We start from the raw sequence: 25,152 nt of genomic DNA, 5'->3' as shown, positions 1-25,152 counted from the left end.
ACAAGGAAATCTCTTCTAATTCTTAGCCAGGAATTCTCAAAACCATGATTCTCTTTTATTCAACATTTCCATAGTGAAGATCAAGGAAAACCATGAAGGCAGAAAAGACGTTGCGAAAGGGCACCCCAGAGTGGGGAGTGCTAGTAGGTGAGCTGTTGAGTGTTTTGGTCTAAGCTGGTAGAGTCACCTCCTTTTCCTCCACACCTGCCATACAGTCAGGACCCAAACCAAGATGGCGCCTCTAACTCACAGAGCCACCATCACTCAAAGTGGAAACATCCGATCAGTCCAGTCCTAATCATCCAGAAGGGCTGACGGCCTAACTCTTGGAAATCAAGATTCTTGCCATCGTCTCTTCTGTCCTCCTAAGAATTTCCCTGCCCACAGGGGAATCAAGGAGAAGGACTGAAAGAAATTTACTCCAGGGCATTTTGCTGTTTGTGAGCAGTGTGTTGAAAGCATTTCTAAAAAGGGGGGATTATGTTGGAAGTTTAAAAAGAGGTGCTTGTGATTTCAATTATTTGGACCCTCAGCGCCCTTGATTTCCCCCAGACTCCTTTGCGTGCCCAGGAATGATGAAGAGTGGGCCTGAATAATAATTCTGCCAGCATTTGCAGGAATACCGCACGCAGCCCTCTGCCCACCAAATTCATGGCTTCCTCTCCTTTGCAGGGCAGCTTCAGGTCACCTGCTCCTAGAAGCCTTGCTTACTCACCACACCATCTCTACCGCTGTGTCTCCTTTGTCACAAGATGAGCATCTTTGAGTCACGTCATGTGTATTCGTCCATTCTCATGACTAGGAAACGACAACATGAAACAACAGAACAAAGCAAGAGGCATGCAATCCAAGGTCCTAGACGCACGGTTTCACTTCTTCTGGCTAGCGGGGCAATCGTAGGCCAATCTCTTCCCCTGTTTGAGCTTCAGTTTGCTCATATGGAAAAGAGTGATGCTACTCCTTGCCCTACTGATCTCAGAAGACTGTTGTGGATTTCGCGTGAAATAACTCATCTGAAAGCTTTTGGGAAACCATAAAACAGCCTGTTTCTATTGTTGGTGGTGCAGAGATTGTATCTCTTTCTTACACTCCAACATCTGAACTCGGGTCGTGCCCCCTCTGTGGGCTCAGCACAGATTTGGTTTAAATGTCACTGAATGGCCCCCTTGTCACTACAGTGCTGAACACAGACCTTCTCCCCAGCTTTCCCACGTACGCTCAGAAGTCAAGCTTCCATGTGCATCGTTAGACAGACCCCCACTGAGAAGGATGCTGCAGCCTGGCCTCACGCACTCCCAGACACGAGTCAGGAAGGAGATCCAGCCCTCAGAGCCTGCTGAAGGACACGGCGGCAGCAGCAGGGGTGGCACCAAGCCTCCTCCAGCCAAGGCCACCCTGGCACGTGCAGCTCCACTGCCCAGAAGGCACATCATCCCCCTGACACGCGGGGATTTTTTTTCTCCTTCTCTTTAGCACCACCACCTGCAGAACTTCCATCACAATCACCGCCGCCAAACTCCGTGGCCCTACTTACCTCACCGTTTGGCAAGCTAATAGCCCAGAATTCTCTCACTGGGACTTGTTTTTAGAGTCATAACTAAAATCTCTGATTGCCCAACAGAAAGCACCCAGGAGAGCAAAGGGAGACGGATGTTATGTGACATCTGAAGCCACTAATTGCCCCTCTTCCCTGCAGTGGTGTGCGGACCGTGTTCTGCCTCCTTCCCTGAGTGTTTGCTAACAGGTCTGCCTGTGACCCGGAGCACTTACAGTGATGCTAACTCACCCTGCCTCTTCTACAGCTGCCACCTGTGCGCAGCTCCACTGCTTTACCACAAAGCAAATTCAATCATGAATGGCCTTATGAAGAATTCCAATCCACGGCTACTTTTGACAGGGCTCCAAAGACATCCCAAAACTATAAAAATGCTTCAAGCAGAAATAAATCATGATTTCTTGCACTTTATCATATAACCAGGTACCACGGGCCCAAGAGTCAACTTCTCCCTAACAGTCTGATAAAGGAGGTAGGAAATGGCTGAGTGCTCATGAGCGACTTGTGCAATATTTTATAAACACGAAAGGGAAATCAATATCAGAGTGCGGTGGAGGGTAGAAGGGGGCAGTGATGTCCCCTGAAAAACCTGAAATGCCCTCCCTGATGCTACCCAGATTCGATCATGTTTTAAATATCTAACTCAAGCTGGACTTCTTCCATGAGGCTTTCTCCGACCACTCCAGCCTAGCAACATTCATTCATTCGTTCGTTCATTCATTCATTCATCATCTATATGTACCAGGCACTGTGCTAGGTTCTAGGAGTAAAACACTATAAACTGTCAAAATATCTGTCTGTTGATGCCATCCTCTGACCTACTAATGTCCTTGCATCAAACAGTCTTTGACAGAGAGCATCTTCCTAGAACTCATATTACTCTCCACTGTACAATATAATTATCCACACATCTTTCTAAGCAGCTTGAGGGTAGAAGCATTTCTGATTTCTTTTGTGGTTAAGAGAAGGTACTGAGTAAATATATGCTGAGGATGAACAGGTATCTAATTACGTGAAATATATACAAATACATATAATATATTTATACAAATACATATTTAATTTTTCTGTCTAGCTGGAAAGTTTCTTCAAAGACAAGAATTTCTCTGTTAACATTTCTGTATCGTCTAGAGCAGGAGTGTCCAAACTTTTTTCAACGTTTTTCACCAAGAGCCATATGCAGTAAAATACACAAACAGCCGGGCCACTCACTCGAGGTGAAGTACGTATTGCCTCACCTGGTTTATTTAAGTAAACTAAATATATTTGTGGAATTTGCTGTGGGCCAATTAACAATGGATTGCGGACCGCAGTTGGCCCGCGGGCCACAGTGTGGACACCCCCTGGTCTAGAGCATCCACCCCAGGGCTGTGTACATGGCTCATTCTCAGTACAGATGCTCTTCAACTTACGATGCGGTTACATCCCAAAAAACCCATTGTGAGTTGGGAATATCATGAGTTGAAATGCATTTGATACACCTAACCTACTGAACACCATCGCTTAGCCTAGCCGACCTTAAATGTGCTCAGAACACTTACATTAGCCTACAGTTGGGCCATTAGCTTGAGTTTCAGCTCAAGAGGAACCGCCTTCCTCTTCTCCCCAGAAGCAGGAGACACAGACGGGTGTTTTGTAGACATGCTGGGCTGGGAAGACACAAAACACAGTACCCTGGCCACACAGTAGCCTGTGGAGTGTTGCGTGGCTGACCGGCCCAGCACCCTAAGAGAGCGTAGTACCGTGGTTCACTGACCCAGGAAAAGAGCAAAATTCAAAATTTGAAGTATAGTTTCTACTGATTCATATTGTTTTCTCACCATCGTAAGGTGTAAAAATCGAAAGTCAAACAATCGTTAAGTCGGGAATCGTTTGTATGTACTTGGTTGAATTCAGTAATCCTGCTAGTGGTGGGGGTTCCTCTTCCATGCCAATCCTGTAATCATACCCTAGATTTAGATGATGGAAAGCCTAAGGCCAAGGAAAACAATACAGTCAGTCCTAAGTAACCTGCAATCCCCCAACATATTGGGTAAGCTTTCTCCCAAGCCAGAGCACTGTGTGTTACGGAGGAATAAAATCATCTTTCATCTCTGAGGACTGACATGAGCCGCCTATGCATTGTGAGAAGGAAACCAACGTGAAATTGGAGCAGCAAGCCTACCTTTGGACAGCAAGACCATCCATGGAAACTCCATCATCTGACGCACACAGGGTCTGCCTGCCAAAGGATCATGAAGGCAGCGGTCAGGGCCACCCACCCTGCCAGGAGTACAGCTGCTGCCAAAACCAGTCCAGGGAGCCAAGACCCTGGGCATCCTTGTTGTCCCAAGTGCCCGAATTTACTTATCTTTTGGTTCAGTCTCTGGAAATCCATTTGCTGGAATAGCAAGCTCTGCTCTGATTACCCTTAGGGGATGGCACAGCGGAGGACATCAGTGCCTGGAGCTGACCTCTGTGGGGGAGACGGACCAATAGCCTCTAACAATCTAGGTGAGATCAGGGGAACTGACGGAGCTCTCCTTCGCCCCACAGGCTTCTGTGAGTCCTACCACCGATGAGTACGTCATTAGCACTGGCACAGCACACGCAGCTGGCAGCCTGAAAATGGCGTCAGGACATCTGTGCGTCACTGACAAGGGCCTTAACCCAAATCAGAGTGTCATGTTCTAGACATCCTCAGAGGATAGCTCAGGATTCACTACCGGACATCTCAAAGCACGTACCGTGAAGCCCATCCTCCCGGTTCCCTCGAAGTAGAAAGTATCCCAAGACCTTCAAAATCAACATTACCTGACCAAAACATAAATTCCCTTTTCTAGTCCCGACACGATGCCAGGCTTCGCCTCAGTCATACCAGATCTGAGCAGTCTGACCCCTGCTCATGTCGGGTCAGCCTGGAAGTAAGTCCTGCCTCCTTCTTCATCCTCGTGATCCAGATGGACCCTGAAGAAGCTGGTCTTGGAAGCCAGCAATGGCATTTAGTCATGCACGGCAGTGAGCTGACTTCATTTTCCTCCCTAAATATTTCAATGAGATTCAGAGAAATAAGAGAAACCTTATTCATGAGATTTATGTTTGTCTTAATGATTCGCAGCATAATTTGTTCCAATTAAATATTTATTTTAATATCTTCCTGGGCCTGTAAACTTCTGCCCATCCATCATTGAGTCTTCCTACCGTCGGTCCCCTCACAGATGTGAAGACATGGGGGGGGGGAGTAGGCTCGTTCTCCTCTAACGTGGGAGTTCTCCCTCTGCAGCTCCCTCTTCACCAGCAGCCTATGCCGAGCGTGCACTGTCTCTCACACACACCCCACTCAGGGCCCCGCCAGTCAGTCTGCATGTCCTGCTCCCTCTCACACTGCATCTCGACCCCCCATACAGCCTTGAAGCTTACCTTGCTCAGATGCCTCTCCTCGATGCGGAATCCCAAGGAACTCTCTATAGAACAGGAGAGGAGGGAAAGAGTACTGGGCATTGTGCTAGGGTGAAAAGCAGACTGGGACTGCAACAAAGAGCTCTGAGTTCAAGTTCCCACATCACTACTTCTGGCCATTTCCCACTCAGATAACGGAGAAATACGTATTGTTGGAAGAATCAAATAACATGATGAAGATGCTTTATAAACTATAAGAACTATAACTACCTCCCAGTGCTGCCGTGACCATCAAATGAAGAGATATACTTCCAGTGTTTTTAGGACAAACGTGGTATATAATAAATGCTCAGATAAGACAGTTATTGTAAAAATATGAGAAACGGACTTCGGCTCCTTATACGAGCGCTCCTGACTACTGAGGGCTCAGTGCCCACTGTTTTTTACACGTTGCCTAATGGAATGCTTCCATCACCCCCTGGCTCGACAGAACTCAGCGTCCTGCGAGGATCCAGGACCCATGCCGGGGGCAGAGGTTTTCTGTATGTATGTGTGTGCTGCACTTTTAAACTGCACACATTTACACACATCTTCGGAGTCTCCTCAGGAAACTCCCTCCAGCTGAGATGATGTAATCCTCACTCTGTAGCTCAAGCTTCCCTGGACCCTAAGAAAAGCATGCCGTTTCCTTGCCCGGGAGTCTTCAAAGCCACTCCCACCCCCCGGGAGTCAAGAACAGCCCCCATAACACGGCAGCCAGGCCATCTGCCATCTGTGGTCGCTCTGTGCTGACCCCGGCTGAGAGCTCCCCACTCAGCCTGCCTGAAATCTGGCTCCTGGACCAGAGGGAAGTGTCCCCTGCATCCCCGTGGAATGTTTCAGCCTGTCCACCCTCAGGGAGGTTTCCTGGATGCCACAGAGAAGAAGCAGGCTGGGGTTGGTGGGGGGAGAAGGAATACATTCCCCAGACAGCTTAAAACCCAAAGGCATTTTACCTTTTGCATTAATTACACGTCATTTCTAAAATGTCTAAATCCCTGGCACTGTGAGGAAGATTTACTATGCCAAAGCAAAACAGGGCTTTCGCAAAGTAATGATAAAAAGGCTTATAAGTTAATAACGGCTTGAACCTTGTATACTAGAGCTAATGCTATTCTCTGAGAAACTGAGAACTGCTGCTTAGCCCCGGGCTGAGGGCCCCAGTCCCCAGCTCCTCACAGACAGTCCTCTGCGCCACCAGCCGTGTTGCTTCTCTCCTCCAGGAAGCCATCCCAGAATACTTCCCACCATGTGTGAGTCATTCCATTCACTCGAGACACCACCCACCCCATGCCCCCCAGACACACACACACACACACACACACACACACACACACACACTGTCTTAATGCTCCGCTTCCGGAGCCAAGGAATCTTAAATTAACACCAGGGTGCTCTGTGTTCACACCCCTAAAAGGATTAGCTGGGTGCTACTGGCCCAGAAGAATGAAGGAACCCGTCAGGGGCGCTAAGGCACTGCCAGGGGCTTTGGGGCAGAGAAAGCAGTTTAGTTTCCTAGCACCTTTCAAAACCATACCAATTCTGCCTTACCCCGAGCTGACTCTTAATAAATGTTTGATTATTTAAATATCAAATAATTTGCTGATGCTCAAGGAATAAACACTATTGTTTTTTTTTCTTTTTCATGAAAGAAATTCCCAGTATAGACCCCCTAGCTCAGGGCAGCAGGTCCACACACTGACCAGTGCCCCTCCTCTCCCTCTGAGCTGCGGAAGATCAGAATGAAGCTTTCAGTGTCTGAAATCTGATCTTCCATCTGCCACTTGATCTTCCATCTGTCACACCCCAGTTCGGCAGGAGCCTGGGGGTTGGAAGATAGAGCAAGAGAGGTCTCCAGGGGTCCACTTGGCAATGAGCAGATGTTAACCTGAACGCCAAACGGGACAGAGGGAACTGCCTCAGCGCAAGAAGAGGTCTAAAGTCATAGTCACATATACTCTGGTGGCCAGAGGAGTCCCCACGCTGTCACTCAACAGTCTGATAACACCTGACGTTGACTCCAGGTGCCTGAGGGTACAGGTATTCTCATCACAGTTTCCTGATGAAGGAATAGGAAGAACATGAGGTTTAGTGTAAGAAAACCTCAGTTAGAATCCTAACTCACCATTATGAAAGCTGAATAACTTGAGCAAGTCACAGAACTTCTTTGAACCTCAGTTTCCTCATCTGTAACATCAGGACGATACTACCGGGATGTTTGAGAGAAGTACCTAGGACAGTTCCTGGCACACAGGAAGTCCTTAATCAATGTCCAAACACCTGAAGTTACAAGATAACCGTTGTCAACAGGCCAAAGCTTATTGGTTCTTTTTCCAGAAGAAGTACTAGACTTTTGTTTTCTGTCTGTACTGCTTTTGCTGGTCCTTACAGAACTCATAAGAAGCTACGAGAGACTGCCAGCTGAGACAGAAGATGACCAGAGAGAAGTTATCTGTCCTAACTGCACAGCCTTCCCCCATGGATACGGTCCAGGTCAACTAAGCTAAGAGCCCTAAAGGATAGTTTAAAACATCACTGTCACTGGAAGAGAAATCTGTACCATACCCTTCATTTGAATACAGAAGTTTTCAGCCACCAGATTTGCTTCTTCGTAGACTGTGTCCTGATAAATACATCTTAGCTTTAAAAATGCGTCCCCATCTTTGTTGACAATCCTGTCATCCACACGGAGAAATGTTCCTGAAACCAGGGTCTATTTCCGGAAACCAATTTAAATTTATGAAGCGGCTTGTATTTATGACAAAATGGAAGTAAACCTGGCTGAAGCAAAGACCTACGTTCCCGAGATAACTGACCAGTCATTTATTAGTTGCTGGCCTTCACTAGCCCCCAAACCACAAGCTGCCCCTTCCTCAGACGCTTTGAAGCAAACCTGGGTCCTTCCAAAGCACCGGGAAGGAGCTGACAAACCAGGGAAAGCAAAGAGCACTAAATCAGGGGCCACACCCTCACAGCCAAGCTCCGTGCCAGGAGGGGCAGAGGGCTTGGACAGTGGCGGAAGGACTCCACCCACACAGCACTTTGAACAGAAGCTCTCCTCCAACTGGAAGCACGGAGCTGCTAATCTGACACACACCCAAAGCAGAGATGTGGGTAAAAATAAAATTACGACTGCTCCCAGGAGAAAGCCAGGAAGAGAACATATTGAAACAATCATGGCCTGAAGCCCTGCCTAGCACTACGCTACGAAGTGACCTCAGCCAGGCCCAGGAAAGCACTGACCAAGTTCCTTTCTTTGCTCAAAATCTCCCGCTGGATGCCCATAAACGACTAAATAAAATCCTAAACCGTTAGTGTAACGCATAAAGCCCCTCAGCCAGCCTTGCCCGCTTCTCCCTCATTAGCTCAGTCGGCTCATTGCACACACACTTGCACAGTTGCACTGCACACACACGACCTCCCCATGAAGACTATTTCCCAAACTCTCAAATCTCCCCACTCCTTCCTCTGTTGCCCTGCTCCAGCTCCACAAGGCCAGCGTCTACTGATTCCTCGAAGCTTCCCAAGGCCAAGTCTCCAGGCAGACTCGTTCGCTCCCTCGTCTCTGCTCCCATGGCGCTTTCCAACTGAGAAATCCTCTCCCTGTCCTTTCCATGAAGACAAGGACCGCCTGCCTCGTTCATTCTCATAAGAGTACCTTTGCAGAGCAGGGATGCAACACATATTTGTCACTTGAAGAGTATCTCAGTACCAAGACGTTTCTTCTGTACTATGAGTTTTGTAGTCCTCACCAGACGAGAAGTCGCCCTTAACAGAGGCAATTCAAACTTCACTAGCTTTGGCCTGGTTTCCTTCCTCGTATGCTACCTCAGCCCTAGGAGGGTCTCATGCCAGTATGTCCAGGAGCCCCGCTCACATCTGCCCTGGGCTCCCCAAGCGTTCTATCAGCCACAGCCGCCATGTCCTTGCTCTCCTGCCCACTGCTGCTGGAGGGTGCCGAAGGTGCCCTCCGTGGGGACACCCATGGCTGACCCAGAGCGCTGCCCCAGGGCTCTCAAATCCCCAACCCTTCAAGTACCAACAGCCTGAGATGCCTGGAGTTCTCACTACCCAGAGATCCAGCCCGGACAGACACTCAGTCCCTTTTCCCCACTTTGTGTTCTCAAGGTCAGCCTCATCTGTCCCCATATGTCACACGGGGCCCTCATGAGGACAGCTCCTGCCACTTTTGCATAGGCCTCCTCTACTCAGGGCTCAGACATAAGCCCATGGGTTGGATGGAGACAAACATCAGGGAGGGAGAGCACATGGTCTCTCTAAACTCCATTTCCCCTACCTCCCATTCAAACCCATGACACAAACAGGGACCAAAGGGATGATTGCCTCCCTGAGGAAATGGCCAGGACACATCCAATTGCCCACAGTGCCACAGTGTACGCTGAAGCTACTACATTCTTTTGCCTCTGGTATCACCTCTTTCCCAGTCTGCAGCTTCAGCCCTCATCCCTCACCTCTCCATTTGAGTGCTAAAGGAGCAGAGCTGGCTCCAACCACCTTCCCTTCTGAAAGGGAAACCCTTTGTCTGCCTTTCTCCTCCCTAATGCTTCCACCCAGGGCAGGCCTTATACTGCCAGCACCTCTGCGGACCCTTCTGCCTCAGCTCCTTTCTCTTCCTCAGCCCCGCATTCACCACTGCCCTTGGATCCTTCTCTCCCAAAGTGGTCGATAAGCATGGATTTCGGCAGATACTGCCCAGGGCCCGAAGACTTATCAATGCTGAAGCCTTCTAATGCCTGCCCATTAGTATATCCATTATTCCGGGCTGGGTCATCCAGGCCTTTAAACTATTTAATGGAGAAGGAATCCCAGGGAGGCAGGGAGCACCTTGAGCTGATGGGTAGAACCAGCAGGAGACAGCCCCGCTCATCACCTGGCGGGCTGTCTCAAGGTGAGGACCTTAAAATAAGGAGCTCCTGATAGCTGACTCTTCTCAGGAAGGAAACATATCCCAGTTACAGGGAGGTGCACAGAGCAGCCTGAGGATGAAGTGTTCCCCCAGGACCTCGGGCCAAACTTCAAGATAAGGGCAGGCTGGTCTTTAACTCCCTCCCACACACCCAACTGTCAACTGCCCTGGCTCAGAGGCCCAGCACACAGCACTTACTGCACATTCTGTCTCCCGCCCCTTCAAGCCCTGCCTGAGCTTCCAGGTCCCAGATCTCCTCTTGACCATTCCACCATCCTCTTCTCATCCAAAAGTTAGATTTTAGGCAATATGGAAAATGAATTAACAGCTGACACGTATTACACTTTTAACATGTGTAACATCATTGAATCCATGCAATAACTCTATGGTACAAATACTGATACTGCAGCATCTTATAAATGAGGAAACTGAGGCCTAGAGAGGCTAAGTGACATGTCCGGTATTAGGTGGTAGCGAGTGGAGGAGCTGTGACTAACCCAGGCCATTTTGATTTCAAGGCCTTGTCACACTGAACCATTCAGCACACTGCCTAAAAAGCAATTCAATCAGCAAAATAACCTGACCACTGGGCTTGATACTTCCAAACTTTATTAAGTTTTAGGTTTTCTTTGGTTTTCAAAGGAGCCTGGTCATGCACCATCAATCACTTCAACCAGTAGAGTTAAAGACGAAATAGCATGGAGGTGATAAAAGGGGACAGAAGCTACACGTAGGTGTACTTTCAACTCACTTTCACCCCACTTGAAACTACAACAACAAAATGCAGCTGTGCACATCTGCCAGAAGTATCACCCCATGCACACTTCCAACCTACTTGGCATACTTTCATCAAGTACCTTCTTTGAGGAACTTCCAAGAGCTAACAATCTGGGGCAAGTGATGGACTGGGAAGGGAAACGTCTAAGATGAGGTCAAGCCATAGACGTGGTACATGGTAAAGAGAGGGAGATGAATCCTGAACCTGTGAAGAGCATTGGTGCAGGACCTGGACCTACTCTCCTCAGTTGGAAATTATGGAGGGGCCAGCTGGGGGCAAGGGGATAAATGTCCCTCCCTCTGGGGTTTCTTGTCCCAAAGAGATGTACACTCCATTTGGTCTCTTAAAGGCCAGGAGCAAGCCAGCCCTTGAGAAATACTGTCTTCAGTACCCTCATTTCTCACCTTTGTGTCCTCCAACCATACTCCTAGGTAATGACGGCAAGTATATTAGAGTAAGGACAGCCCTCCAGCCCTACTGGGGGATTGATGATCCTGTTCCTAAGGTCTGTGAGGATTCTTGAACCTTAGTATGATCCGTCTCCTGCACGCTGCAGCCCACTTCTGCCAGGAACACCCGGAAGGACTGAGCTCACCCAGTGAAGCCAGATGACTCCATCGGATTCATTAGCTTTTATGCGATAAACATTTATAGAAGTAAATTGTAGTATAATCAATTTTTTATGAGTAAATTTCCAATAAGACCACTCTTTCTACTATAGAATTTTATTTTTGAATAATTTTGAGTACATAAATGTATTATTTGATCACAGACTATCTCACATTTTTACAGTTTTTCAATAACAAAGTGTGTTTTCAAGGAACATGGCCCTGACACTTCAGAATCTTTCCCATTAGGGTTTGGTTCTACACTTTTATGCATCACATGGAACAGGTACATCCCCCAGTAGGGCAAGAAACACGCCTATACCCCTCAATCCTTAACTCTAGCTGAGCACAGAGTAGGACTGATAGTTGGTTGCCTGCCCAAGGACCATTTAGCCCCTCTCCCTTGCTTATAGAACCTAGATTTTGTTCAGAAATCAAGCATCCATGTGTTTCAGGCGAAGTGGAGACCCTTCCAGCCCCAAGGGTAAGTTAATTATGTTGCACCAGTCGTGGAAATCGAATCCCCTTTCTGGTGACTTGTTTAGAAATCGGTGGTGAAATTACATCCTTTGAGACTTGAGGAAAAGTCTCCCAAGGGACATCTGGGAAGGTTTTCTTGCTCTTAAAAAGCACCTACATGAATACACGCATGAAAAACAGGCTCTTTCAGTTATCAGTTCTCCACGTGACACATGAAGATGTGGCAGCCATCTTGAGACTAAGGAATACAGGAGTCAAAGCAATTCAGTCCTGTTATCTCCATTTCTTGTAATGGCTGTCTAGGCAATTAGAACCAACCCTTCCACTGAAAACAATTATTGAAACTCTTCTTAAATGCATTAAAGAGCTAAGAAAATAATTATGAGGCCAAAACTTAGGAGAAGGTGAAAATCCAAAGAGATTGGCCCAAAACACCAGGCAGCTTTTGCCCTGAGAGCATTTGCCAACCTGCAAGAAATAGTAGTAAAACTAAGCTGTGCTTCTGGCAGCCAGGATGGGTAAGGGAAGCAAAAACCAAAGTTCAGGGCCTGCCCAAGGAAGGGAGTTTGATAAATAATACCCCATTTTAAGCTGGGCTTCCTCACACAATGAGGACTTCAACCTCAAGTAAAGGTAACCTAGAAACAAACCAGCTCTGATGGAAACTTGAAACACAGCTGCCAGTCCTCTAGGTCCAGGGAAACTCAGGCACTCACCTTGGGTTAAGGTGGAACTAGATGGTAGTATCCCTAGGGCTCTGGCAAAAGAAAATGATTATCGCCAAAGAGTTACCGTTCTAGGTTTTAAATTATTCTCAAAATTTTTTTTCAAAAATAATGACCAGGACACAATCAAAGATAACTGAAGGATAAAAGACACCATGGGCTAGAACCATGAGAAACAGCAGATTACACATACAGACCCACAAAGACTTCAGATACTACAATTATCAAACAGAGACCATAAAGCAAACATGCTTATTTACTATGTTCAAAGCAAGAGAACACAAGCTTACAATTTTATATTAAACTGACGACTTTTTTTAAAAGTGATATGAAAAAATTAAGTGGGAATTCTAGCACTGAAAAATACAATACTTGAAATTAAGAAGTCAATGAACAAATTTAATTGCAGATTAGATACAGTTGAATAGAGAATTAATAAACTGGAAGATACATCAGAGGAAACTAGGATGCATCATGGAGAGACAAAATTATGGAAAATGTAAAGGTAATAATAAAAATTTAGAAGATACTGTGAGACATTTTAACTTCAATCAATTTCAAAATTGATTCAAATTAAGAAACTTCTGTTTTAATCAGTTTGTATCCCAAAAGGAAAGAACAAAAAGAACAGAGAGAATGGCTAAGAATTTTCCAAAACTGATAAAATGCAACAATCTATAGATGTAAGAAACCTAATGAACCCAAGCAGAATAAATAAGAGAGAATCTGGTGATAATACTGGCCTCTTATTTAATGCACAACTTCTGAACTTCTTGGTATGAGAAGCAGGAGAAGAAGCAGGAAGAGAGAAGGAGAAGTATTTATTGTTTAAGCTATTTTGAGTTTGAGTTCAGTTACCTGCAGCCAAAAGCATCCTAAATGATATTCATAGTAAAAGTAAAGAAGCTACCATTTATTGAATGTCTACTATTTGGCACGTACTGTGTATAGATTTCAATTTTGTGTAATTCCCTACAAAGCCTTATAAGGTAGTATATATCAGTCAATACAGGCTTGGTAGACTAATACTACAAACCACCTCAAAATCTCGATTAGTAACATTATAGACGATTATTTCTTGTTCATACTACATATTCAACATGGCTCAGCAGAGGGCTATGCTCCTCGTCACTCAGGGCCCCAGGCTGATGGAGGCTTTCTCCCAACACAGCCTCTACAATTGATGAACCAGTGGGAGAATGAAGTAAATAGTGTATCAGCTGTTAAAGCTTCCATTTGGAAAACACCTAACTCTGCTCACATTTCATTGGCCAGAGCAAGTCACATGGTCAAAGGTAAAGGGAAGTACAATCTTACTGTGGAAGGTGGAGAACTGGAACTATTTAGTGACTGGCTCTTAGGACTACCACAAATAGATATCACCCTAATCCTTCACATGAGGAAGCTGCTCAGAGAGGAGTTTAATACTTGTTAGGCAGATGAATCAAGAATGTGCTTATTCATACATCTTCCTCAAGGTGGTATCACGAATGTGACTATTTGCCCTTTGGTGACAGGGGAAGTGAGAAGGAAAATGGAGCGGTGATATGCTCTCTAAGGAGCCAAGCGGAGTGTCCAGCTGGATCTCATCATGGGCTATCCCAGAATCACCACCCTCAGGGCAGAGTGTGGGACCAAAGCAACCAGGGGCAAATATCCTAGTCCTTCCTCTGTTCGTTGTGTGACAGTAACTAGAGCCTTCCCTACATGGATAAGATTGGACTAAAACTGGCCAGAGAATGAGTTTGTATATATGCACTAAGTTCCCACTATCTTATATATTCCAGGTGTTCAAGATGTGGTTAACAGAGGGGGAAAAACAAGCCCACGTAATCCAGTGGGTCATGCCAAGTTTCTTAACTTTGATCTTTGCAGATTCAGAAAGCTTGTCAAGGCAAAGGAGATACAAACTGAGATCTCAACCTATCGTGTCCAAACACAGGGGAAGGGGCCACCTTGTTCTCTTAGGTCCTCGAGACATTCCTATGAGGTGGATTTTCCAGCCTGTAATGTGCAGAACATTCTCCGCTTCCTCCAAAACTACTGACGACACATGCACCTCCCCTGCCCAGGACCCCACATCTACTGTCAGGCTCCCCTGGCTGCCCTTCTGGCCACACATGTCCTGCCTCTGTCAGCCCTGTCCAGACCCCTCCGTCTGAGATTCTCTCCCTGTGGCAGGGAAGGAGTCGGCAACAGGGTTCTTATTTATCTATGTGTTGGTTTATTTCTTCCCAGGGATGAGGCAGTGGAGGGAGGAGGGGTGGAGAGGGACCAGAAAAGAAGCTGCGGTGGGCCGGAGGTTGGCAGAAGGAATGTCTCTACAATTTCAACTGCTTTCCAACCACACTGTTTCTAGCTGAGCCCCCCTGGGGTGAAAGGTCTGTGTATTACTGGGGATGGGAGTTTGTAACCTTAATTATGCCTCGAAGCATTTGGCTGTGTTCATCCTGAAACTTCCAGCAGGAAAAAAAAAAAAAAAATGTGGTTTCCATTACAGTGTCACTAAGGGACTTGTACCGGGGTTGGGATCATTAAAATGAAAACACTGATGAGTAAGCCATGGCATTTTGTCTCCAAGACTTACGTCCTTCCTCCACCCCTAGCCCTGTACTTTATTTTGAGACAAGCTTAAAATAGTCTATAAAATATGGAGCTCATTATCCCATCTAACAGATTTCATTTGGCCTGAACGGAGATTAAAAGCCCCATGCCAACGCTTCCTCGCAGCCTAGGTTTGGAAGGAAGGCAACCCTCTCTGCCTTTGCCCCGGGCTGGGTTCTTGAGAGCGTGATTCTGCAACCGTCTGGGAGAGCCAGGAGGTGCCACTTCCAACTCTACTCAGCTTATTTTTCACGATAATAAGAGAAGATGGAGAAAGAAATACAATCCTGCTTTTGGGGCTTCTTGGAAATTTTGCCTGGAGCCTTAAGAAGCCGAATCCAAAGTAGACACCGTCCGTTCAAACCCATGAATTCGCCAGTCTGCCCACTGTTCCACATACATCAGGGCTGTTGAGCATTAAAGGGGCAGAACTAAGTTGAAACCATGGGAAAGGAATGGACAGAGGCCACCGCTAGGAGTTTTTGTGCCCCGGCTTCCTATGGAGGCTCAGCTACTAACTAACTGAATGACTTTCGAAAGTGAAATTATCTCTTTGAACTCAGTTTCCTCATCTCTTAAATGAGAGGTCTCATCCAACTCTCTCTTTCTTCTTTGGCTAGGCATGTAGTTATGGAGGCAAAGGGAATGAAAAAATTAAAAATTGAAAAAAAGGAACTTCTTCTTACCACTGATCTCTTTGACCCGATACCATGTCTTGAACCAGTAAATTTACTTTTTATCTGATAAAGCCCCAGCCTTCTCTGATGACACCTACCCTCTGAAGCACCAGAGTGTTTGCACTGCATTTTCTCTCACCCTGAATGCCCTTCCCTTTGCTCTCGTCAAATCCTTAAAAATCCAAACCCTCACCAGGACAGTGTGCATCACAGAAAATACATGCTGATGGCTGGACTTACCAGGTTTAATGCAGTCCAGGCACAGATGTCATCTCTTGTCCACGGTTTCCCACCGGGCCCGGAACAGGGTTTTGTGAGAGGAAGGAGGAGGAGTTGACCTGTGGATCGCACTGACAGGCTCCTGGTCCCCGCTCACTCAGTGTCCTCGGAGCCGATAAACGGCATTGTATCCAGGTGACAGACCTGCCCCGTGCCCCTGGTTATGGTCTACGGGCGTCCCCTCAGCTATCTCACCTGTGTCATAACCCCTCCTGCATGCCAGGAGGCTGGAATGAAGCCATGAAGTGCCTATGCAAAGTCGTGAGCTACCCCACCCTCTCCAGCCTCAGCCCCTGACATTGCTTACTCTTTTTTGTTGTTGTTTTTCTAATGTGTATACATTTTTAAAATTTTTATTGGGGAATATTGGGGGACAGTGTGTTTCAACGGAGCCATCCGGCCACCCCCATTGCTTACTCTTTTGCTTAAGAACATCAAGGCCATGCGAATTGCATTTCTTCATTTTTTCTTTTTTTCTATTTAAAAATAGTTCTCAAAGCACCCCCTTCTTCCTTCCTTCCAACAGAGGAAGCATTCTCCCTCCTCCAGTCTACCACTTCCATCTGCACTCTTCATTCAACCCACCCCTACCTCCTCCAGGTCACTGCTACACTTTGCAGCACTTCTCACACACACGCTCTTAGTATAGATTCAACGGTTGCTTGATATGTGTTTTGTGTGCCTCACTCCCTGGGGTGTAAACTTCATGAAGCTGTCATGCCTTATCCATGCGGTATCCGCAGAAAACGGCACAGTGCCTGCAACACTGCTGGTGCTCAATGACTATTTATCGAATTGATTAATAAGCCCATTTCTGTTCCTCATTTTCACAGTTCTCTCTGTCCTTGGCTCCCCCACCCCGACTTCAGATACACTCAGTCCTCCCTTCTTGAACAAAACCATCACTTGACTCAAGGTCCCACCCACCACTATTGCATTTTTACCTCCTGTTTTCTGAATAGCTCGCAAACAGACAATACGTGCTTGCCGCTGCCTCATCCCCACCACCTGCTACCACCGCAATCTGGTTTCTCCCTGTCGAGGCTGCTGACACCACGCTGTGAGTCGCCTCCAGGGCCTCCTGTCACCAAAGCCCTCAATACGGCCCCATCTCCCTGCAGATGGGGACCCCTACTTGTCCCTTCTCCTCTAGTCCCATGAAGGTACTGTATCCTGGTTCTCCTCCTCCGTTAGGGATACTCTTCCCATCCCTTTGGTTCTGGTTCCCCATGTGCACACTTTCTAAGATGAGTCGACACTCGTCACATTTCCCCCCATACTGTCTTCCCTGAGCTAATAACAACTAACACTATCACTTTTAGGCGGATCACTCAAAAGCATGCAGCTCCTACCCTACCTGCTCTTTAGAAACAGACACACTTCAAATGCGTGAAGGAATTGGGCATCTGGTTACGCCATGTTATGCTTCATTGTATTCCCAGCACCTAGTCTACTGCCTGGTAAGTGGGAATTGTTCAATATAATTTTTAAGTGAATGCTACTACCCTGCCCTCATGTGCCTTTAGCCCGACATGCAAGCAAGAACCTTTGCAAAGTGGCCCCAACCTATCTCTCCAAACTTAATTCTTACTACACAGATGCGCCAGGCAGTCTGTACTTTCTGACACCCACCCTCATCATGAAGCTCTACTAACGCTTAATTCACTTCTCTCCTTTTTATTCTATCTGCCATTGTGTTATTTACTGTGGTATTTGACATTGTCTATTTTCCCCACTAGACTCTAAAGCTTCGTGAAGACAAGAACACTTCTTTAGCATTGTTGAGTAAGCTAGAGCACATAGTAGGTCCTTAGAAGATATTTGTGAAATAAGTGAGCATTTCTTCCTTCATTCAGACCCAAACATTTCTCCCTTTTGTGAATTCATAGCGCTCATTTAGCAATTCAACATGAACTAACATCTTGCGGAGTCACATCCATATATTGTAGGTATATCATTTTGCAGGTATTGTACACATAGAACCATGGAACTAGAAGGGATCCTTATAAGTAATCCATCGTTTGAGAGGGGCCAACAGAGACTTGGAGAGGTTACTGCTAACTCTTGATCTTCTAGGAGTTTGAATTGTGAGCTACCTGCGGGAAGGAATCTATTCCCCACCCCTGAACACTCCCCACTATGCCTGGGCCCTTTGTGGATACTATTATTACTGCCACTAATAAGAAGACTATTTATTGCCTTGACAATTTCTTTGATAACAAGCCACCTCCATCCACAAGGCAGAGAGCAAAGCTGTCCCTTATACTGGGAACCCTGTGGGCTTCCTGACCATCCAGGGACACAGCTGCCCCCCTGCTCCCCAGCTCTAAGCAATCACTGAATATGCTACAACAGAAGAAGAGGCCCTGAGAGCCACGCCACCCCCAGGGAAGTGCTGCGTTACTGTTCTCACATCGCAGTTACCTCCACCCACTGGATGGAAACAACATACCAGGACCTCGCAGAGCAGCTATCGGTGTCCTTCCCCCAGGACACGGCCTAGATATATCTTGTGCAGTGATCTCACACCACAGATAAGACATCCCAGTACTCTGCTCTGCGGACGGGAGAGAGGGGCACCCAGTTTGAATGCATGCAAGAGAGAGGGTGGGGGTCTCGCCACCTGTACGGCAGCAGATGCAGGAGAGAACTCACTCCAGACAGGAGTAAGGGGTCCTGCATCTTGTCTCTTCTCCGAGCAGCTCTGTGGCTTTAGTACAGCATTTAACCTCTACAAGCCTGTCTCCTATCTGGAAATGGGAACCACAGTAACCCGTTTCAGAGAGACACAGAGGACCAAAGGGGATAAGATATGGGAACTGCAAAATCACTACAGTTCTCCTTTTCCTCCTTAACAATTCCTTGATAGTCAGTACCTTCTCTTCATTCCCGGGGAGTTCAAATACTCTGTTAGGCAGAGTTCTTTACTGGGTTTCCTGTTAGAATACAGCCTTGAACTAGATGCCTGGATGAGCATATAAACGGATGGCGGGACGAGCCTGCCCTCAAGGCAACTCGTTCAATGGAGGGCATTTCAGGTGGAAGCACAGAAAGTATGGAAGTTGCTGGCCGACTGTGGTGTGGAGACACAGAGAGTTGTTTGGGATGGTGTGTCAAGTGTGGTCACACTAATTATTGGGTAAGAGGCCTGGATCCTTTAGGAAAGTAGTCTTATGCCAAAAGCCAGATACATAACTATAATGGATATCTATTTGTGACTTAAAAAGCTGCAATAAAGTAACTTCCTCCTGTATTATATGAATGTCCAGCTCAAATGGGAAGATGATTACAACCTAACCTCCCCTGATGAGAAAATTCCCAGCACAGGGGAACTACCCGATGTACTTTTCATACACATGTTGTGTGCTTTTCTCTACTTTTCCCTGCTGACCATAGGAAGGGAGGCACAAGACAGAAATGTTGACACAAAGAAGCCACACATCATGCTGGGCACACATATGCAATGGCTAACAAGAGCAAAACAAGCCAAACCAAGGTGGGTATCCAGGATGGTAGTCTGCGGCAAGCAAGGAACTGGCCTAAGACGGACTAAGCGAAGGTACCAAGTCAGAGGCCAGAGCTGGGCAGATAACTGAGCAGCAAGCAAGCCAAAGCCAGGGCATCTGTCAGTGACGGCAAACCGGCGGCCAAGAAGAGGGCTGCAGGCCTGGGAAGGAAGAGACCAGCTCTCAGGGCGCGCTGAGAGCCTCAGCCAGGAGGGCCAGCTGCCTCTCCACCCTGCACTGCACCTGGGCGGACTCAGGCCTTGGGTGAGAAAGTCAGGGAGGTTTGAAGGTGGAGGCACAGAGAACGGCCGCACCAGAAGACGTGAACTTCAGTGAGAAACACAAGTAGATTCCAGGCTGAAGAAGAGCCCAACAGCCTGACGGCTTGAGGAAAGTTACTGTCCTCAGCACCCATCTACCCAGAAGGGAGAGGGGAGGTTTCTTTCTCTAATTGTAACTGAACACAGGCAGTGCCCACCGATTGGAGGGATCCTAAACAAGTAAGGAAAGGTGGTGTTTTTTGTTTTGTTTTGTTTTGTTTTTGACCTCTCCAGTGACAAACTGCCATCTCAATCTCCAAAGCCCTAGGCAGCCAGAACAGAGAGAAAAACCCAACGCAAGCTGAAGCCAGACAACATCCTGCATCACAGGTGGATTTTTTCCTGGGAATAGGAAGGCCAGTTAGGTAGGGATAGAAAATGTTGAGAGTTGAAGTTTCTGTGCAAAGTTACATAAATTATACCCAAAGGACTGTTCTTTTGAATTATGTTCCTTAGTACATTGCTACGTGTGTTTACTCCTGTGTTTACTATTCTAATATAGTCACTGATTTTCCTCATTTATTTTATTTTGCAAAAGAGTCATGTTTGCCTTTACTCTGTGGCATCCATATTAAAGGATGACAATGAGCAGGTCTCACCCCGGCTGCCATTAGAATCACCTGCAGGGAGAGCTCTTTAAACATGTCGATGTCCCCATGTCCCAAAGTCCCTTGATTCTAATTCAATGGAGGGGGGGAGGAGGGCAAGGAAGGAACTGGACATTGAGCTAAGAGCTCCCAGACGATTCTAATGTACGTCTAGGGATGAGAACCAGTTGCTTTCTGATCCCAAATCCAAAGCTCTTGGTGGCAGCTACAGGAAGGCAGACAAAGAACCAAGAAGAAATTAGCCGCGTAAAGCCTGTGCTGTAACTTCAGCGTATCACTTGTTTTCCACACATCAGTCCTCGGTGGACTTCTGTCACCATGTCACCAGATCCACACACCTCCTATAGTTACTTCCTTGATAATGTTTTAAATCAACTCTATTTTTTACTTGAAGTTATTTTTAAAAGAAACCAGTAGACTGAGGGTAATGGCAAGGTGATGTAAAAAGGCAGAAGCAAAATAAGAGAAGACAGTGGCCCCTGAGAGGAAAAGGTGCTCAGAAGTCAGGGAAATCAGGAAGGGACGGGTGCGGGCGGGATACCCAGGACCCCTACAGCGAAGCCGGCCCAGGCACAGGGGTGAGAAGGGACGGGGCTTGGCAGTGGTTAGAGGATAACAGAGGAATGCCTGGGAACGAGGTTCCAGGTGGCATGGGGCTGAGCCTTTAAAGGAGCCCTAGCGGCAGTGAGCGTGGGCTGAGGGGCAGGGAGGCTGGTGAGTCTGGCATTGGGGACCAGAGATGAAGGCGGGGCGGGGGGGGCTGGTGTAAGATAAAAGGGAGGCTACAGGTGAAAATGAGGGAGGACCTGAGGGGTAGGTGGGGCTAAGGAGGGCCTGCCTTGGGTGGGATGGGGGCAGGGGGCGGGCAGTACCACAGAAGTAGACACCAGGCAGAAAACGGTGTCCTTCAGACCGTGCCAGGCGGTGGCCAGCAAGAGAACCACCTGTAAATCACCTAAAGATCATTTCACATACGAGTGATGCACCCTTCCTGATTTTCCTGACTTCTGAGCACCTTTTCCTCTCAGGGGCCACTGTCTTCTCTTATTTTGCTTCTGCCTTTTTACATCACCTTGCCACACACACACACGCACGTAAACAAAGGAATATAAACCCCCACTTTACTTGCCAGGTCCCGTGGATATGCCAAAACTCAACAACAAAAAGCAATGTCACTTCTCTCATATGCCACCCATGCTTCCCATCTGTATGAGCGCCTTTCTTTCGATGGACAGTCCCCACATGGGAACCATCTCCTTAGGCACCGTCTGTCTGGAAGCACAGAACACAATCAGCAGAGTGACAAACACCCAGCAACAAACACTGTAGAAACATCATCGGCTATTAATGAAATAAATCATCCAAATAATCATGTCTAGCAAGCTGGCAGTTAATTATCCTATAAATCCTTACATACAGTTAGGTACAGCTCTAGAAAACAATCCCTCTTTTTTTTTTTTAAACCCTGACCTGTAATAAACAATGATAGGGGACATAAAAGATCAGTCTGCAATCACCAAGCACACACTGTCATCCCTCTGTCAAGTTTATTTCTGCCCTATAATGTGTTCTAACGTTTCCTCCTCTTCCTAGGTGTGGCAAATCACAGATTCATTTATCCCCCGTCACAGCCAAGAGAATGACTCAGGCTGGCACACAGCTTGTTGATTATTTCCGTTTCCTGGGCTAAACTCATCATTTCCCACTTCTTCTCATTTCTTATTCCCTCCTCTCTTTCTTGAGGCCTGTTACTTTCAAGATGACAGGAGGCATGGCACTGTCGGGGTGAAATAACATAACATCCTAAACAGATGAAGGGAGCGAAATTCTGTTACACTAAAGAGAGATCTAAGAGAATCGTGTTCACCGGCCAGAAGGAGAGGTGCATCATGCATCCACCCATTCAACAAATATGTATTTAGCAGCAACCATGAGCCAGCTCAGTCTAGCATGTCAGTGTCCATACACTGTTAGCTACCATTAGTTACTAGAGGGAAGTTGCCACATCCAAACATTCTGCTTCAACATGGGTGCGGGTGTGCACAGGTGTACATATGTAATACTGGGACACCCAATAACCAGAACTGGGTAATATACCCAACACCCCAAAAGCCTGGAAATAAGTTATCCTACACAGTCAGAAGCTGCTCATGTAAAGCCTCGTTTAAAACAAACAAACAAACAAACAAAGACACTGTGTATAAAAGACCATAAACTTTCCAATTATAGCCATACATGATGACAAAACATGCATAAAAAACCCACACCATTCTAGCAACCAACTTTTGCTCCCCAAAGGAACAGGTTAATCCACTGATCTATAAATTCATTAACCTGACACTTCTGAGAATGCCTGACAGTCTTCCATGCACTAACACAATAAATTTCCCCAAAATTCTATAATATAGGTAGTGGTATTATTAAAGTTCCCATTTTTTTAGATTAACAAACTGAGGGTCAATCCTTTATTCAAGGGCACTCAGAAAGTAACGGAGCCAAAACTTAAACCTAGGTTTGCAACTCACGGATTTCAGCATTTTGTAAAAAATAAAACAATTATTAGTGGTACAGCTTATACATTGACATCTCATTTCTTCTCATCACTAGCGGCATGTTAGTGAGTTTGAATCTTGTTTTAATTCACAGAAGCATAAATTGTCTCTAAGCCTCTAACAATTCTCAACTGGACTTTTCTCAGCTCCTGGTTATTATATACCACCCGTTCCTGTCTTTCCTAAGATGTCCGTAAGAGAGTAAGACTCAACTGTCTTGGTAATGAAAACTAACATTTAAGGAACACTTTCTTCATGTCAGGTACTGAGATAATATTAGGTGGGTGCAAAAGTAAGTGCGGTTTACAAGGTTAAAAACACTTGCAAATATTGTACTTAAACTTCTGCACCAACCTAATAAGTATTTCACTTAGCCCCGACAGCAACCTTCTGCACTGCTGCTACCATCATCATCATCATCCCCTTTTATGATGAAGGGAAGGAGGCACAGAGAGGCTAAGTCACTTGCGTGAGGTCACACACCTGGTGGGGGGGGACTCACACCTGTGGTCGCCTTCCCTTCCCCCTGCCCCCAGGCTACGATCTCCACCAGTCAGAAGTTCTGGCTCTCTTCCTAACACTCTCATCTCATCTCATCTCATCTCAAGTCTGGGCTCCCACTGGCCTGTTTCTCAGTGCTAGTGAGACACTGCTTTTTGCATGTGCTGGTTTGGTTTCCTCCATCTTTGATTTCTCCTTGATAAGAGCCCTGGTTCACCTGCTCTGTGCAGCTCTCTGCCTCCACCTGGTACTGACCTCCTGGCACGCCTGACTGTTCCCAGTGGAGATGCACACACACGGGGCTGTGTATAAGGGCTTCCCCAGCGCCATCTTTTCCATCGGGTTTCATCTCATTCTCATCAAAACCTCTTAAAGGAGCCAAAGCTTTTAAAAATAACACTAAACATTTTTAAAAAATCAATTGCTTAACCCAGTTCACAGTGGCTTTTCCTTATAATGCAATGTCTAGATTTGCATCACATTAACAGGAGATTTAAGTCACATCAATATTGGATGGTGGAATGTATTAAGGTCAAACTAACCTGAGGAATAAAACGGACCTTCTCTTCCCTTTCCACTAAATGTAAATTCTGTACCGACTCTACCTACAGATAAGCCACAAAGGGAGCTGTTCTTAGGACAGGTACCACACAGCTCCACAATGCTGAGAGGCACGGAAGGAGGAAAAGAACACTTACGAAGCACCTACTGTGCACCAGATACTATGCTATATGTTTTACAGGTATGAATTACATAATAATTCCACAACAACCCTAGCATATAGGTCTCACCATGCCCATTTCCAGAGGGGGAGACCAGCTCAGAAAGGTCACGTAAATCAGCCTGAGGTCACAGAGCTGGTGCGTGGCAGAGCTGAGATGTGAGCCTGCATCATTTGCCCCTAGCCTCTTGCTGCAGGGACCATTCTCCTTGTTGCACTGCTTCTCAGAGCGTTCTGCTGACAGCCCTGCAGGACAGGGCTTAACTTGTCTTTGACTGCAGGACTGAGCAAGTAACGAGATCTTGAGGTACAGATGTTCCCCAAATGGCCCCAGGCTCCTGATTCCCAGCTGGGTCACAACGGTCCCCAGAAAGACAGCCTTTCTTTACTTCCCAGGGGTTGGCTCCTCGCCTCTGCTTCATTCCGACTTCCTCCTTCTTGATCTGTGTCCCTCTCTGCTGTGCCTTTCTCTGTTCGTCTCTGTTTCTTTCTGTCTGTGTGTGCATACCTTCCTGTCTCGCTCCCTCACACACACACACACACACACACACACACACACACACACACACACACTCAGGAATACCTCGATCCAGCAGCCGGAGCAAGCGGAGATACCAGAGATACCACTGGTCCCAGAAGCGGTCCGTCATCCCCCCCTGAACTCATCCTTCACAGCCAGTCCCCTCAGCAGAACGTAGTTCCACCGTCTCTGACTTGGGGAGGCCGGAATTTCTTGACGCTGGGCTCACACGCAGCCTGCTCTGAGCAAATGCCTGCCTGCGAAGACAACCACAGTCCTCCCACACAGAGGCTGACTGTGCTGGAGCCCGTTTCACGGCAACAAAGGAACGAGAGCAGAACGCAGACCGAGCCTGCAGGGGCCCACGGGGAGGT

General features: G+C 46.9%; 1 protein-coding gene across 19 annotated transcripts in view; it reads right to left on the bottom strand.

The window, feature by feature from the left end:
* KALRN (kalirin RhoGEF kinase) overlaps positions 1-25,152 on the bottom strand; it is a 615,365-nt gene that overhangs the window by 527,099 nt on the left and 63,114 nt on the right. For 2 of the 19 annotated variants that reach the window (XM_033132541.1, XM_033132558.1), the window contains exon 1: positions 24,842-25,046. The exons of 15 other annotated variants lie outside the window; for them this stretch is intronic. In XM_033132541.1, coding sequence (XP_032988432.1) covers positions 24,842-24,908 — 67 coding nt within the window. In that variant the 5' untranslated portion in view covers positions 24,909-25,046. Of the gene's footprint in view, positions 1-24,841; positions 25,047-25,152 lie in introns of those variants that run through there. 2 more of the 19 variants (XM_033132423.1, XM_033132445.1) reach the window with 2 other exon arrangements.

Source organism: Rhinolophus ferrumequinum, chromosome 2, assembly GCF_004115265.2.
Source record: "Rhinolophus ferrumequinum isolate MPI-CBG mRhiFer1 chromosome 2, mRhiFer1_v1.p, whole genome shotgun sequence".
In the NCBI taxonomy this organism is placed as follows: domain Eukaryota; kingdom Metazoa; phylum Chordata; class Mammalia; order Chiroptera; family Rhinolophidae; genus Rhinolophus; species Rhinolophus ferrumequinum.
Note: the sequence above shows the minus strand (reverse complement) of the source record. Positions and strands in the feature narration are given on the sequence as shown.